General features: G+C 37.1%; 1 protein-coding gene across 5 annotated transcripts in view; it reads left to right on the top strand.

Annotated features, from left to right (window-relative positions):
* atp8b5a (ATPase phospholipid transporting 8B5a) overlaps positions 1 to 13,559 on the top strand; it is a 35,508-nt gene that overhangs the window by 10,045 nt on the left and 11,904 nt on the right. For all 5 annotated transcript variants that reach the window (XM_051108660.1, XM_051108661.1, XM_051108663.1 and 2 more), the window contains 10 exons: positions 1,334 to 1,416; positions 1,552 to 1,610; positions 1,974 to 2,087; positions 3,088 to 3,186; positions 8,374 to 8,435; positions 10,698 to 10,770; positions 10,910 to 10,980; positions 11,182 to 11,264; positions 12,157 to 12,315; positions 12,543 to 12,631. In XM_051108660.1, coding sequence (XP_050964617.1) covers positions 1,374 to 1,416; positions 1,552 to 1,610; positions 1,974 to 2,087; positions 3,088 to 3,186; positions 8,374 to 8,435; positions 10,698 to 10,770; positions 10,910 to 10,980; positions 11,182 to 11,264; positions 12,157 to 12,315; positions 12,543 to 12,631 — 852 coding nt within the window. In that variant the 5' untranslated portion in view covers positions 1,334 to 1,373. The remainder of the gene's footprint in view (positions 1 to 1,333; positions 1,417 to 1,551; positions 1,611 to 1,973; positions 2,088 to 3,087; positions 3,187 to 8,373; positions 8,436 to 10,697; positions 10,771 to 10,909; positions 10,981 to 11,181; positions 11,265 to 12,156; positions 12,316 to 12,542; positions 12,632 to 13,559) is intronic.

Below are 13,559 nucleotides of genomic sequence, written 5' to 3'. Positions count from 1 at the left end.
ACTCCCGACATCTGAGCCACTGAAGATGCAGTGGATTACGTTTGTTTGTGAAGGGAATGCGCCTCCTGATCTACATATATCCGTTTATGTTTGTGCGAATCTTTCGTGATCCAGCTTCACTTACAGAAGAAGTGAGTATAAGGGTTTTTTTTATGAATCTTTGCAATCGCCTTTCCTAATAACGTGCTAGTTATCAAGTTTAACGACTAAACGTGGCTAAACGTGACTAAAGTAAACTAAAGTAAACTCACTCCACAGAAGGGAGGGGAGGGGTGATCAGAGCTTATTTGCATTTAAAGGAACATGCAACAGAATGGGCTGATTTCTGCAGGGCTGATTTTGACAAGGATCAAGAATCATATCAAAATGGGCATCCGATGACCCCTTTAAGTTTTTTTTTCCCCTCTTCTGCCATAATGGTCAAAATGGTCATATGGCCTGCTTTTGTGATACATTTGTGATACATTTTTGGTATATTTGCTCACTGTCTGCTAGCATTGAATGAAAGGGAGTAGCTTGAACATTTAGTTAAATAGCTCCTTTTCAAGTCAAGTCAAGAATCTGAAGTCATCCAGGTTGCAAACTACATTAATGTGAGTAAATGATGTCATAATACTTTTAGGTAATTAACCCTTTAAGGCTTCCAATTAAACTTGAGTAGGACATGTACTGATTTGTAACCCCTTAAATATTTATTTTTGGTTTTTATAATGACTAGTTTTTTTCCAGTGATGTGGATGGCATAACCAGACTGTGGCCACAGTGGAAAACAGCTCTTCCAGAGGTGCTGTAGCTAGGGTGCTGTACGTTTAAAGCGCACATTCTTACACACACACACACACGGTTTCTATTATTAACTCTTGCGCTGAAGTCACTCTGGAATTTTGTCCAATGGGTGGGTTTATAAGTGCTGTTTCCTCAACTTGAAATGAGTGTGTGGTGTTTAAGTGTGCGCATGTACTAGCGTTCACATGTTTGGGCATTTTTTAAATGTTTTTCAAAGAAGGCAGCGTTTACTTTACACCTTAATCACATTTTTGCCTTTACTGTTCCATTTCAATTTAATGTATCCATGACTGATGAAAATAATTTATTTAGAAAACATATTTTGACCTTTTGAACTGTAGTGTATTGGTATGTTCATGTCTTTTTGTTTGCGTAAACAGTATGCCACAGTTGTGTTTATCCAAAAATCAGGATGTATTGGTGCTTTCATATAAACAGAAACTGCTTAAATATCGTTTTGAATCACCATCATCATTAAGGAGTTCACACACTCTTCCTGAAAGGGAAGTGGTTCTCAGACACATGTTTTGTTCTTTTTTTTTTCCAGGGAAATTATGATTAGTCCTTGAAAAGGAAGAAGGGAAGCCATGTCATTCTTTGGCTTAGACTGTACACGGAAGAAAGAAAAAGGTACCAAATACAGCTCTGACATCAGAACACTATCAAACCCAAACAAGTCTATTATCACTCAAAAGTGAATCATGCTGGCGGTTTTTTATATCATTTATCAGAAACAATACAATTTCTCTCTATATTTTCTTTTAGAGGTGGAGAGGAAAATCAGAGCAAATGACAGAGAATATAACTCATCCTTCAAATATGCTGTAAGTTTAAAATCAAAACTTGACTGAAAATCATTAATTCAAATCTACAAAATGTAACATTTGTGTTTTGCTTGATGACGTAGGTGACATAATGTGTCATCATGACATTATATGCACCAAACAGCTTCCTCCTAACAGATTGCAGTTATTTTTAGTTACTTTTCTATTGAAAAAAAAAATCACCAACACTTTTATATTTGTTATTGTATTTGTATTTGTTATTGTGTTTCATCACTTGTCACTTAAATTTGGAAATGCCATAAAGCATGTGTAATCTTTAGACAAAATGCATCTTCACTTGTAGCTTGATATCTGAACAACACTACTGAACCATCTTTTTATGTCTATCTTTTCTTCCTGAAGACCAATTCCATCAAGACCTCCAAATACAATCCCTTCACTTTTCTGCCTCTTAACTTGTTTGAGCAGTTCCAGAGAATTGCCAATGCCTACTTCCTCTTCCTGCTCATCCTACAGGTGCGTAACAATCCAAGCTTACTGAGTGGAGCACTGGTAACAGGTTACCAGAGTGAGATGTTTAATTTTTTCAGTAGTTTACCAATCTATAAAATAAGTAAATGAATGAATGGGTATTATGAAACAAGGTCTGTCTTTAGTGATGTTTTCTCAATATGATATGTGACCCTTGGGGACAAAACTAGTCTTGAGTAGCACAGGTATATTTGTAGCAATAACTAAAAATACATTGTTAAATTTTTTCTGTCATGCCGAAAATCATTAGGATATTAAGTAAAGATCATGTTTCATAAAGATGTTTTTGTGAAGTTCCTACCGTAAATATATCAAAACCAAATTTTGATTAGTAACTTGCATTGAACTTCATTTGAACAACATTAAAGGTGATTTTCTCAATGTTTAGATTTTTTTTTTTTTTTTTTTTTGCACCCTCCGATTCCAGATTTGTATCTCGACCAAATATCGTCCTATCCTAACAAACCATACATCAATGGAACACTTATTTAATCAGCTTTCAGAAGAAGTATACATGTTAATTTAAAAAGATGTACTCTTATGATTGATTTTGTGGTCCTGCGTCACATATTTTGGTTTAGTCATGCATATTTCAAACAATGTGATCATAACACAACTCTGACTTCCCGTATGAAGCCTACGCCCCACACATCCAAAATTGCCTAATACTTGTGCAATAATGACCATCTCATGACCCCTTAACTTTTTTAGCTCGCACTATACTAGAGTTGACTTTGAGGGAAGTCAGCCATTTTCGTTAAACTCATGGGAGGCTCTTTCCATTCATGAATCATTTTTGGTCCCAAATTTTTATCAGTTTTACTGATATAAAGAATTTATATGTATAAAGAATTTTGGGTATAATATATCATTTGCTATAATATTATGCTACAAGCCCAACCTCTTTGGCTCACTACTAGTATGTTGTTGCCATTACTTTAATATCAATATTATCAAAACACATTAACATTTTTGTGTTTTGTAGGTTATTCCTGCTATTTCCTCTCTGCCCTGGTTCACCACTGTCGTCCCACTAGTCTTAGTATTATCGGTGACTGCAGCCAAAGACGCCACTGATGATATTGTAAGTACACACATGTGACTGTATACAACAAACTGAAGATCTATTAATGCTTTGTTCATATTGCTTTCTTTTTTTTCCCTCCTGAGAGCAAACAAGCAAGATCTGACTGCGATTAGACTGTTTTAAAATTCTGTCATAGTTTTTTCACCCTAATGTCATTTCAAACCTGTATGACTTTCTTTCCTCTGCTAAACACAAAAGAAGATATTTTAAAGATTGTTGATAACCAAAAAAATGTTTTCCCACTGACTCTCACAGTGTTGTTTGTCCACACTTTGAAACTCAAGGCTGCTGAAACTGTTTAGCTATCATCTTTTTGTATCTTTCACAGAAGACGTATTTGCTGTGTCTCATTTCGGAGGCTGTGTCTTCCGGAGATCGCATTCGAAGGCTGCAAATGCGTCATCGTGCCAGTCTCGTTTCAGAAAAGTAACCATTAAATAGCAAAGTAAAAAAGAAATTACAGTATTTTACATCTCACAAGGAATAACCGTCAATTTTATTATGGTTACTTTTCTTAAATAAGTCATTCTTGATGACGTATGCAGCCTACAAATGCGGCCTCCGGATGACGCAGCCTCTGCAAAGTGACGCAGCTAAAGTCATGCAGGTTTGGAAAAACATGAGGGTGAGGAAATGATGACCGAATTTACATTTTTGGATGGACTATCCCTTACATTCTTTTGGTTTACTCAGCTGTGTTTAGAAACAGCTAAGACCACGTGATAAAGAGAAAATGTCTTCATGTAAATCAATTTTTTTTGTCCTAACCAGCCACAAGTGCAACATTTTGTTGTTTGTTTTATGGCGTGCAGTACAGGATAGCCTTGCCCACTCTGACATCTCATTAGTCAGAAATCTTCATCTTGATAACTATTGCATTTCACCTGGTAAGGAGTATGAATGACTTAAAGTCCCCTTATAGTGAAAATTTTTATGTTGTTCATTTGTCTATGTGGTGTTTTTAATATGCTTTTAGACAATGTGCCAGTCCATTAATCAACACCATTGCTGAGTATTTTTTCCTTAAAGGAGAACTTCCAGAACAACAATTTTCAAATAATTTACTCACCCCCTTGTCATCGACGATGTTCATGTCTTTCTTTCTTCAATCAAAAAGAAATTGTTTTTTTTGAGGAAAACATTTCACCATTTTCTCCATATAATAACTAATACAGTGCCCCGATTTTGAACTTCCAAAAGGCAGTTTAAATGCAGCTTCAAACAATCCCAAATGCGGTTTTAAACTATCCCAGCCGAGGAAGAAGGGTATTATCTAGTGAAACGATCAGTTATTTACATAAAAAAAAACAAAAAAACATACAATTTACTTTTTATTCTCAAACTCTCATCTTGCCTTGCAGTCCTTGATCTCTGTGTACTGTGTCTCAAGACAGTTAGGGTATGTCGAAAAACTCTGACCTTATTTTTTCCCACAACTCATTTCCCACAACTCATTTCCCACAAATCATTTCTACATCATTGCAGAAGGTCCAACCCAGTCTTTGCAAAGTGAACATGCAAAAAAGATCAAACACCCTTAAAAAAAAAAAAGGTAAAACAGCGATATAGGACAATTTTGAAGTTGAGGGAGAACATGAGATGGGAGTTTTTCGACATACCCTAACTGTCATGAACAGGAACAAAAACAGTCCAGGCAGAGTAAGACAAGATGAGCGTTTGGCATTAAAAAGTATATAAATTGTATTATTTTTATTAAAATAACCAATCGTTCAAAATCGGGGCACTATACCAGTCCATTATATGGAGAAAAATGCTGAAATGTTTTCCTCAAATAACATAATGTCTTTACGACTGAAGAAAGAAAGACATGAACATTGTGGATGACAAGGGGGTGAGTAAAGCATTTGTAAATTGTTGTTCTGGAAGTGCAGTTCTCCTTTAAAACTGTAGCTTCCCAAAGACTGTCCCAGAAACTTGGTTTGAAAGAGCCCCTTTTTTTTGATACATCACAAACTTCAATAACCAATCATGTCACTGGATAGATTCCTTTTATTAGCATCCAAAATATACCAATAAGATTATCAGCACAAAAACTAAATATTAAATAGAGCATTTAATAGAGCATACAAGGCATTAGAGCAAAACCGTTAAGTTAGCCGCTAAACCGCTAACTTGAATAATAACCCGCGGCAACAGTGTAAAAAAGTAGCAAGGATTCGGACTCTTTACAGGCATATGGTCTCAGGCGTGAATTGGATTCACAAACTAGGCTGCATTCAGTATCCACTGTAGTTGTCCGCTAGGAAAAACATTGTTTTATCAGTCATTCGCCATTATATCGCGTTTACAACAGTTCAGTTAGTGCAGTGGTTCTCAACAGGGGGGGCGCGCCCCACTGGGGGGGCGCGGAGGGATCGGAAGGGGGGCGCAAATCATGGATCGCGGAACCGGGGGGCCGCCCGGGCCTGGGCGCGAGTAACTTTTGACGTACAAAAATACATAGGCTATAGACTCATATGGATTATTCATTGAAAGGTCGCGATCTCGATTCAAACACACGCAATCTTACTGCTATATGATGATGATTTCGCCATGCCTATAAAACCTTTGAAATCGCAATCACATCGGAATATTTAAACCTGCTTTCGCGCAACCGCTGATTCAGAGAGAGCTCTGCTCATGTAAGTTAAGCTTTATTTGAACAAGCTTCACGACCAGGATACACGGTATAGGTTATATTTCTGTGTTGCAAACATTGAATGATAATTAAAGTATTCGGATAAATGCTCATTAAAGCCCTGCACGGGCCTCATATAGACCGGCCCTTGTCCGACAGCTTATCAGAATTATCGGCCCGAGCCCGTCTTTCCCTCCTTCTCCCAAAACAACTTATACTACTGTTTCAACTATTGAAAGTTCAGTTTTGTATGTAATGGTAAAGTGATTTTATTTCGTTTCATTATTTTGTTACGTTAATTTAGAAAAACGTTTGGAGCATTTTTGTTCATTAAATATAGCCTAAAGTTTTTGTTTTTTAAAGTAAGGACTGTTTGATCAATTTTGCCTTCTCAAATCATCACGACTTGTTTAAAATAAAATCTATAGATATAGGCCCAAAAGAGTTCAAGTATAAAACAATGTTAGTCGCAATGTTAAACTTAGAGAAATGTGCGCTATTAGACGCATACCCAAATTTGTGCGGAGAGTGGAAGCTAAAGGCGCATTGCAGGACACTGAGGCCCCAGCGCGATGACTTGCATTGTTTTTTCAGTGGAAACAATTTAAAATATTCCGTCATTTTTGCTCATAATACATCTTTCGCAACTGTTAAGGGTCAACTTTTATTTGTGTGCATTCACAGCATCAACAAAACGTTGCAAAAGGTGCTTTTATTAAATAAAGAAAACAAACATTATGCGCTTTCTGTTGCCTCAACAGGAGCGCTTCACAAAAATGAACCGAAACTCAGCAAATGCATACCTCACAGACATGATACATATATCTATAGAACGCTTGAAATGATTAATTAACGAAATAAAACAAATACTCTGTCACAAAAACTCTTTCTATATGTAATCTGTAAAGATGCATTTCTCTAAAGGCGCGTCCGAGTCAGGATCGGCAACTTCATCCTTGCTACACTGAAAACACTGGTTTATTAATAAATAATTCAAATATCCCCTTATTTCCACCGAAACATTCATTGTAATTACGTTTGCTGGTGCTTTGTGGCATTTTCAGCCAATTGCGTGCTTGAACGCAGATCTTCCAGCTGCGCTGATTGGCTGCTGCTGGCGGAGACACTAAACGCTTTCGGAGTCGGTCTCGAAAGTGAAAGCAAAAGTGAAGTCTCCTGGTGTTTCCACCAGCGCGGAAATTTGTTTTCATCACCATAATTGGTGTATGTATAAAATATCAAAATAAGGAGAAGCCTAAAACAGACCCGAGGCCCGGCCTGAGTCTGAACTATAACTTGAAAATTGTCCCGAAGCCCGGACTTATTTATAACATTTTAAATGGACTAATTTATAAAATTAAATAAAATAATTAACTAATAACTATACTCTTAAAATTGTCTTAATATTAAAATGTAGACTAGCATGTAAAATGTACAATCTTACAGACTTTATAGACCCCCCACACCTTCCAAATTCGTATAACATCCGCCCTAAATAGTACTGAATATTATTTAGGGCGGATAGTATGCGTAAAATAATACTTACACGTTATTTAGCGTTTACACGTTACAACTTACAGTTGAAGGGGGGGAGGGGGCGAGGGGGCGAGGCGTGCAACATGATAGGGGAGGTTTGGGGGGGCTTTAGTTCCAAAAGGTTGAGAACCTCTGAGTTAGTGGACCAGGAGGCTCTGGCTTGTGTGACTAAGTGGAGGTGGGCTAATTAGCATATTCATAGATCCGCTTATAGTAAATGAGGCAAAGGGGGTAGAGTTACATTCAAGCTGTTTTAAGGCATGAGAGAACTATTTTCACACACACACAAACACAAAAACATTTTAATATGTCATTTTGATGATCAAAGATCAGTTTTAAGGGATAGAAAATTTGACTACAGGGAAACTTCAAGTATTGTTGAAATCAGGTGACACTGTGGGACCCCCCATTCATTTCTTCTGTCACCATGCGGTCCAGAGGACCTCCAGACTTTCTGCCACAACCCAGTTGAGCTAACTCTGGTTTTCCCAAGCTCTGTTTGTGAGTCTTATGGAAATAAATGACATTTAGTTAATGAGACTGGCAGCTTTTGCTACAATACTCAGTCCACCTCTAATTTAAATGCCCTTTGCTTTGGCACACAGGCCACATCAAGCAAACTTTCCCCTGAGCAGCAGAAAATCGCAAAGCGAAAGGTTACGGATCTAAAATTTGTCAGCGGTGGACTGGAAAATTTGATACAGTCAACAGGAGCAACCTCACCCTCAGCAGGAATACAATAGTCCTTATGTTCCTGCTGAGGGGAGTGGACGGGAATTAAGGAATCACGCTTCTCGCCCCTCCTCTGCTCTTTCTCTCCCCTCCAAAAACTGGGATGACCTGGTTTCTGGATGTAGAAGGTCTTGGCATTTGAAGAGGATGATTCACTTCTGTCTTCATGAAGTCATTTATTTCATGAGGACTTCTGTTATCTTTTTCTTTTTGCTGTCATTGAATTTCATACATAATTTTTCTTTAGTCTTTTTTTCTCTTTTTTATTTCTCTGACAGAATCGCCACAGAAGTGACAGGAAGGTGAATAACCGTAAAGTGAATGTGCTCATCAATGGAAAGTGAGTGGCTGTCAAATTTTGTTTGTCACCATCTCACAGTCTTGTTACCTATACATCTTTTTCATACAGGAGTTTCAAATGACACCAAATGCAATAAGAAGATACTTGCATGTTTCCAACATGACAAAATAAGTTAAATTTACCCTGATCTTCAAATTCAAAAAGTTTTCACCCCTTGGCTCTTAATGCATTGTTTCTCCTTCCGGAGCATCAGTGAATGTTTGAACCTTTTTTAATATTTTTTCAACTGAGTCCCTCAGTTGTCCTTATTGTGAAATGATGGATCTCAGAATGATACAGTCATTGCTGGAAAAGGTCCAAATAAACAATTAAAGCTGCAAGCAGCGATGAAAGGGCCCTCGCACCCGGGCTCACCGCCGACTGGTGGCTTTAGGAAAACAGCAAACGGTGGGCAGTATGCTTTTAATATAGTAAATATGGGAGGAATATGTCAAAGTCATTTATATGTGCCAAACTTCCTGCTGCCAGCTGGTGGCGCTAGGCCTATAACTGAATATTGGAATGTAGATGTGTTCAGGCCAGCACTTTTATCAGACATGTGAAGAATGGTGCAGATTGGACATGATATGCTTGAGCTAGTATAAAACGTGACATATCCTGCTGCCAACAGGATCTGAATAAATCTCTAGGAGGAGTTTGTTACACAGTAAAACATGTCACTTCCTGTTGCCAGTAGGTGGCTCTATGCCTAAAACTAAATATGGTCATGGGTATGTGTTCAGGACTGGACTCTTATAAAACATGAGAAGTTTGGGGCAGATCAGACATTGTATGGCTGAGTTATAACAGCTTCGTTTTTCATGGCGAATCATCGAAATTTGACAGGCCGCCACGGACACGCCCTCCAACGAAAACTCAAGATCTTTACAATTTAACGTCACAAAGGGCTTTAGATTAGACTGACCAAATTTGGTGTTGATCTGAATAAATCTCTAGGAGGAGTTCGTTCAAGTACGACGCCTGGAAATGGCAAAAATGACAAAATTTGCTGGGAAAAATCAAAATAACTTACTTCCTGTTGGGATTTGGATTTCGTACCTGGACACTTTTTTGTAGGTATTGGTGTGTTGCATGTGTGTGCCGATTTTCATACATGTACGTGAAACATAGCTCGAGGCGCACTCCGTTGAAATTTTATAGGTGGCGCTATTGAGACATTTTGCCACACCCACTTTTGAAACCCATATCAGACGTAAATTTTCGCCAGTTCTGATGCGTGTGCAAAGTTTCATGACTTTTTGAGCCTCAAAAATGTGATTCATTTTGGAGAAGAAGAAGAAGAAGAAACTGAGCAATTCCAATAGGGTCCTCACACCATCGGTGCTCGGGCCCTAAAAATGCTGAAAAAACCAAAGAATTTGTGGGATCTGAAGAACAGTGGACAGTTTAACTGTTCAGGGCAAACAAGGGACTCATATACAACCATCACTAAAAAAAGAAACAAAAAAAAAACAGCTGTGGATCATTCAGGTAACAACACAGTATTAAGAATCAAGTGTGTGTAAACTTTTGAACAAAGGTCATTTTTATAAATTCAACTATTATTTTCTCTTGTGGTCTTATGTTAAATATCTTATTTAGGTCAGTACTAAAAAAAAAAAAAAAATATTTTGATAAAATAATTATTTGCAGATTCTGTAAGTTGTACGTGAAAATTCTGACCTCAACTGTATATATGATAATGACATGGGTTTCTCAGTAACATTTATGATATCACCAGTGCTATCAGTGATCTTAGCTCAAAACAGTTGCATTTTTTTTTCCCTATTCTGTTCAGCTAATGTGTATGCACTTTCTAGAAAAAAAAAAAAATGCTGATTTAACTGAAAGGTGGGATTTACGGTATGTTGTTCCCCTCATACTGTCTCTGGTTTAACCTGGAATTCTTTGAATTTTAACTAACTACAAACAAACACATCAGTCACAACAGGATGCAGCTGTAGATGCATCAAAAGGTTCTTCCTGTTGATCTGACCTGTGCTCGTGTATTTAGATTACACACACACAATGAATGGCTGCTTGAATGATGCCTCACATTTCTGCCAGTTTTGAAAATTATTTACTGGTGGTCCCTTGTCATATTTAAAGCGTGTCAAACTCAGCGAGCATGTGCGTTTAGAATTTATGTTGGGTTAAATAGAAACATGTGACTCACACACCCTGAGTGTTGCAACTTCTTATAATCAAGATTATGTGGTTTATGTGGTAAACATTAATTTTCTTGTCTCTCTTTCATAATAGACTGATAAGTGAGAAATGGATGAATGTGCAAGTGGGAGACATCATAAAGTTGGAGAACAACCAGTTTGTCACAGTAATGCATTTTACAGATTTAGATTAATATTACATGTAAATGTAATGTAACTTTAAACTTTATATTTTTACTTAAAGATTTAGGATCAGATGTAAATTGATATTGAACATCACCTTGTCTCTCTGTATCCTCCTCACAGGCAGATTTGCTCCTGTTGTCCAGCAGCGAACCTCTCAACCTAGTGTACATAGAAACTGCGGAGCTGGATGGGTGAGTACAAAAAACACGAAAAACAGAGATGTTTGTTTTTATGTACGTGCAGGATATTAAATACAATGGTGTTGTTTTTATGAAGCTGAAATATCTCATGTGAAGTACATAATGAATCCTGTGTTTTTTGTTTTTAAAAATGTTTTTTTTGTGTGTGTTTTGCCCGATTTCATGTTTTCTTTGTCGCTTTTTGTCACACAGAGAAACCAACCTGAAGGTTAAACAGTCTCTGACGGTAACAGGAGACATGGGAGACAATTTAGAGGCTTTGGCTGCATTCAATGGTGAGGAGAGAGGAACAGAATTCTTTGCTTTATTCTAAGGAATAGTTCACCAAAAAATTAAAATTTTGTCATCATTTTCTTACGCTTAAGTTGTTCCAAACCTGTAAAGGTTTCTGTTGAGCACAAAAAAAGAATGTTGGTAACCAAACAGTTGATGGTAGCTACTAGATAAAGTATGGGGGGAAAAAATGAAAGCACAAACTGTTTAATGTTGCTCTGAGATGCATAAATGCATTACACAGCAATTACAACTGTATATTTTGATACTAGAAGCTGAGGAGAGTCAGAGCAGACATAGTTAAGTCTAGCATTTTTTAGTATGCAGCTTTGCATGTTGCATCACATTTTGAGCAGGCACAGACCAACCTTAACCTGGCTTTGTGAAGTTGCTTTAATTTAAAGAATGAAGTTGTAATTATATCCTATACAAATAATGATGAACACACATTGAAGATTTTGCCATTTGTCTGGGTTCCTCCATGATCAAACTCATGAGAAGTCTTACGTAGCTTTACTTTACAATCTTTTTCATTTTAAGGAAGGAACTTGAGTCAGCTATTTGCTACCCTTTTTTTAAATAGTTTTTCTTTTTTTTGACTTCCTTTTTTGTTTGTTTTTGCTGATAGAAATCTCACCTTTTTTGCTACACAAGATGAAATTGAGAACAAACTGAGACTTTTTATTAATTCTTCCGCTTCTCAGAGTTTTCACCTGAGCAAAACCCCATCTCACGTCTTCTCTAGAGTTTCAATACAGAACAATAGTCTCATTGTGTGCTCAGACGATATTAAAGAAAATAGTTACCTTAAATTAACTGAAAACTCCTAAATCGAGGTCTTCTCAACGTCTGTGCAGTAACACTTTCCTCTGGTCTTATCTGTGCTTTATTCAGGGGAGGTGTGCTGTGAGCCTCCTAACAACCGTCTGGATCGCTTTACGGGCACGTTGACGTTCGACACGCAGAAATACTCGCTGGACAACGAGCGAGTCCTACTCAGGGGCTGCACGCTCAGAAACACTGACTGGTGTTTTGGCCTGGTGCTGTTTGCAGGTAATAAACTCAGGCAGCTGTCTGGCGTCCCTCTTTATTACTACAGAGAATGTGTCTGGTGTATGCTTTTGAGGGTGTAAAATGGTTTCCTAGTCTGTAGACTAAACAGACTAGACAAAAACTGACTCTTAAATAAATAACATACTGGATTTATGATTGAAATAATTACAGTGGTTGGTTATCCTGAAGAAAAAGTGTTGTGGTTCATATATATGGCATGTCTTCAGGGCCAGAGACTAAATTGATGCAGAACTGTGGGAAAAGCACCTTTAAGAGGACAAGTATCGATCGACTCATGAATGTACTGGTGCTCTTTGTAAGTTAAACGTTTAATCTACAGCTCCTTCACTTGAAGATTTGCTTTTTTATATACAGTTGAAGTCAAAAGTTTACATACACCTTGCAAAATCTTTAAACTTAAGTTAAACTGCCAGCTGTTTTTCAGAAAAATCCTTCAGGTCCCACAGATTCTTTGGTTTTGCAGCATTTTTGTGTATTTAAACCCTTTCCAACAATGGCTGTATGATTTTGAGATTCATCTTTGCAACTATACTCATATGCAACATTACAGAAGGTTCAAACGCTCACTGATGCTTCAGAAGGAAACACAATGCTGTAAGAGCCAGGGGTGTAGACTTTTTAAACAGAATGAAGATGTGTAAGTTTTTCTTATTTTGCCTTCAGAAGCTATAGAAGTTACTTACAGTACATGTTTCCCAGAAGACAAAATAAGTTAAATTTACCCTGATCTTTAAATTCAAAAAGTTTTCACCCCCTTAATGTATAATTTTTTCCTTCTGAATTATCAGTGAGTGTTTGAACCTTCTGTAATAGTTGCATATGATTCCCTCAGTTGTCCTCATTGTAAAAAGACGTATCTCAAAGTCATATAGTCATTGTTGGAAAGGGTTCAAATAAACAAAAATGCTGAAAAACCAAAGAATTTGTGGGAGCTGATAGATTTTTCTGAAGAACAGTGGGCAGTTCAACTGTTCAGGACAAACAAACCAAAAACAGCTGTGGATCATTCAGGTAACAACACAGTATTAAGAATCAAGTGTATGTAAACTTTTGAACGGGGTCATTTTTAAAAAATCAACTACTATTTTTTTCTTGTGCACTTCATGCACATTTTTTTTGTGTGTGTGTGAAATTTGCTTATTCAGGTCAGTACTAATTAATAAGTAACATGCATTTGTATGATCCCTCTTATTTTAGTAAAATAATTAACATTTTGCAAATTC

This window comes from Labeo rohita, chromosome 5, assembly GCF_022985175.1.
Source record: "Labeo rohita strain BAU-BD-2019 chromosome 5, IGBB_LRoh.1.0, whole genome shotgun sequence".
NCBI lineage: Eukaryota > Metazoa > Chordata > Actinopteri > Cypriniformes > Cyprinidae > Labeo > Labeo rohita.
This window is presented reverse-complemented; position numbering and strand designations above follow the sequence as displayed.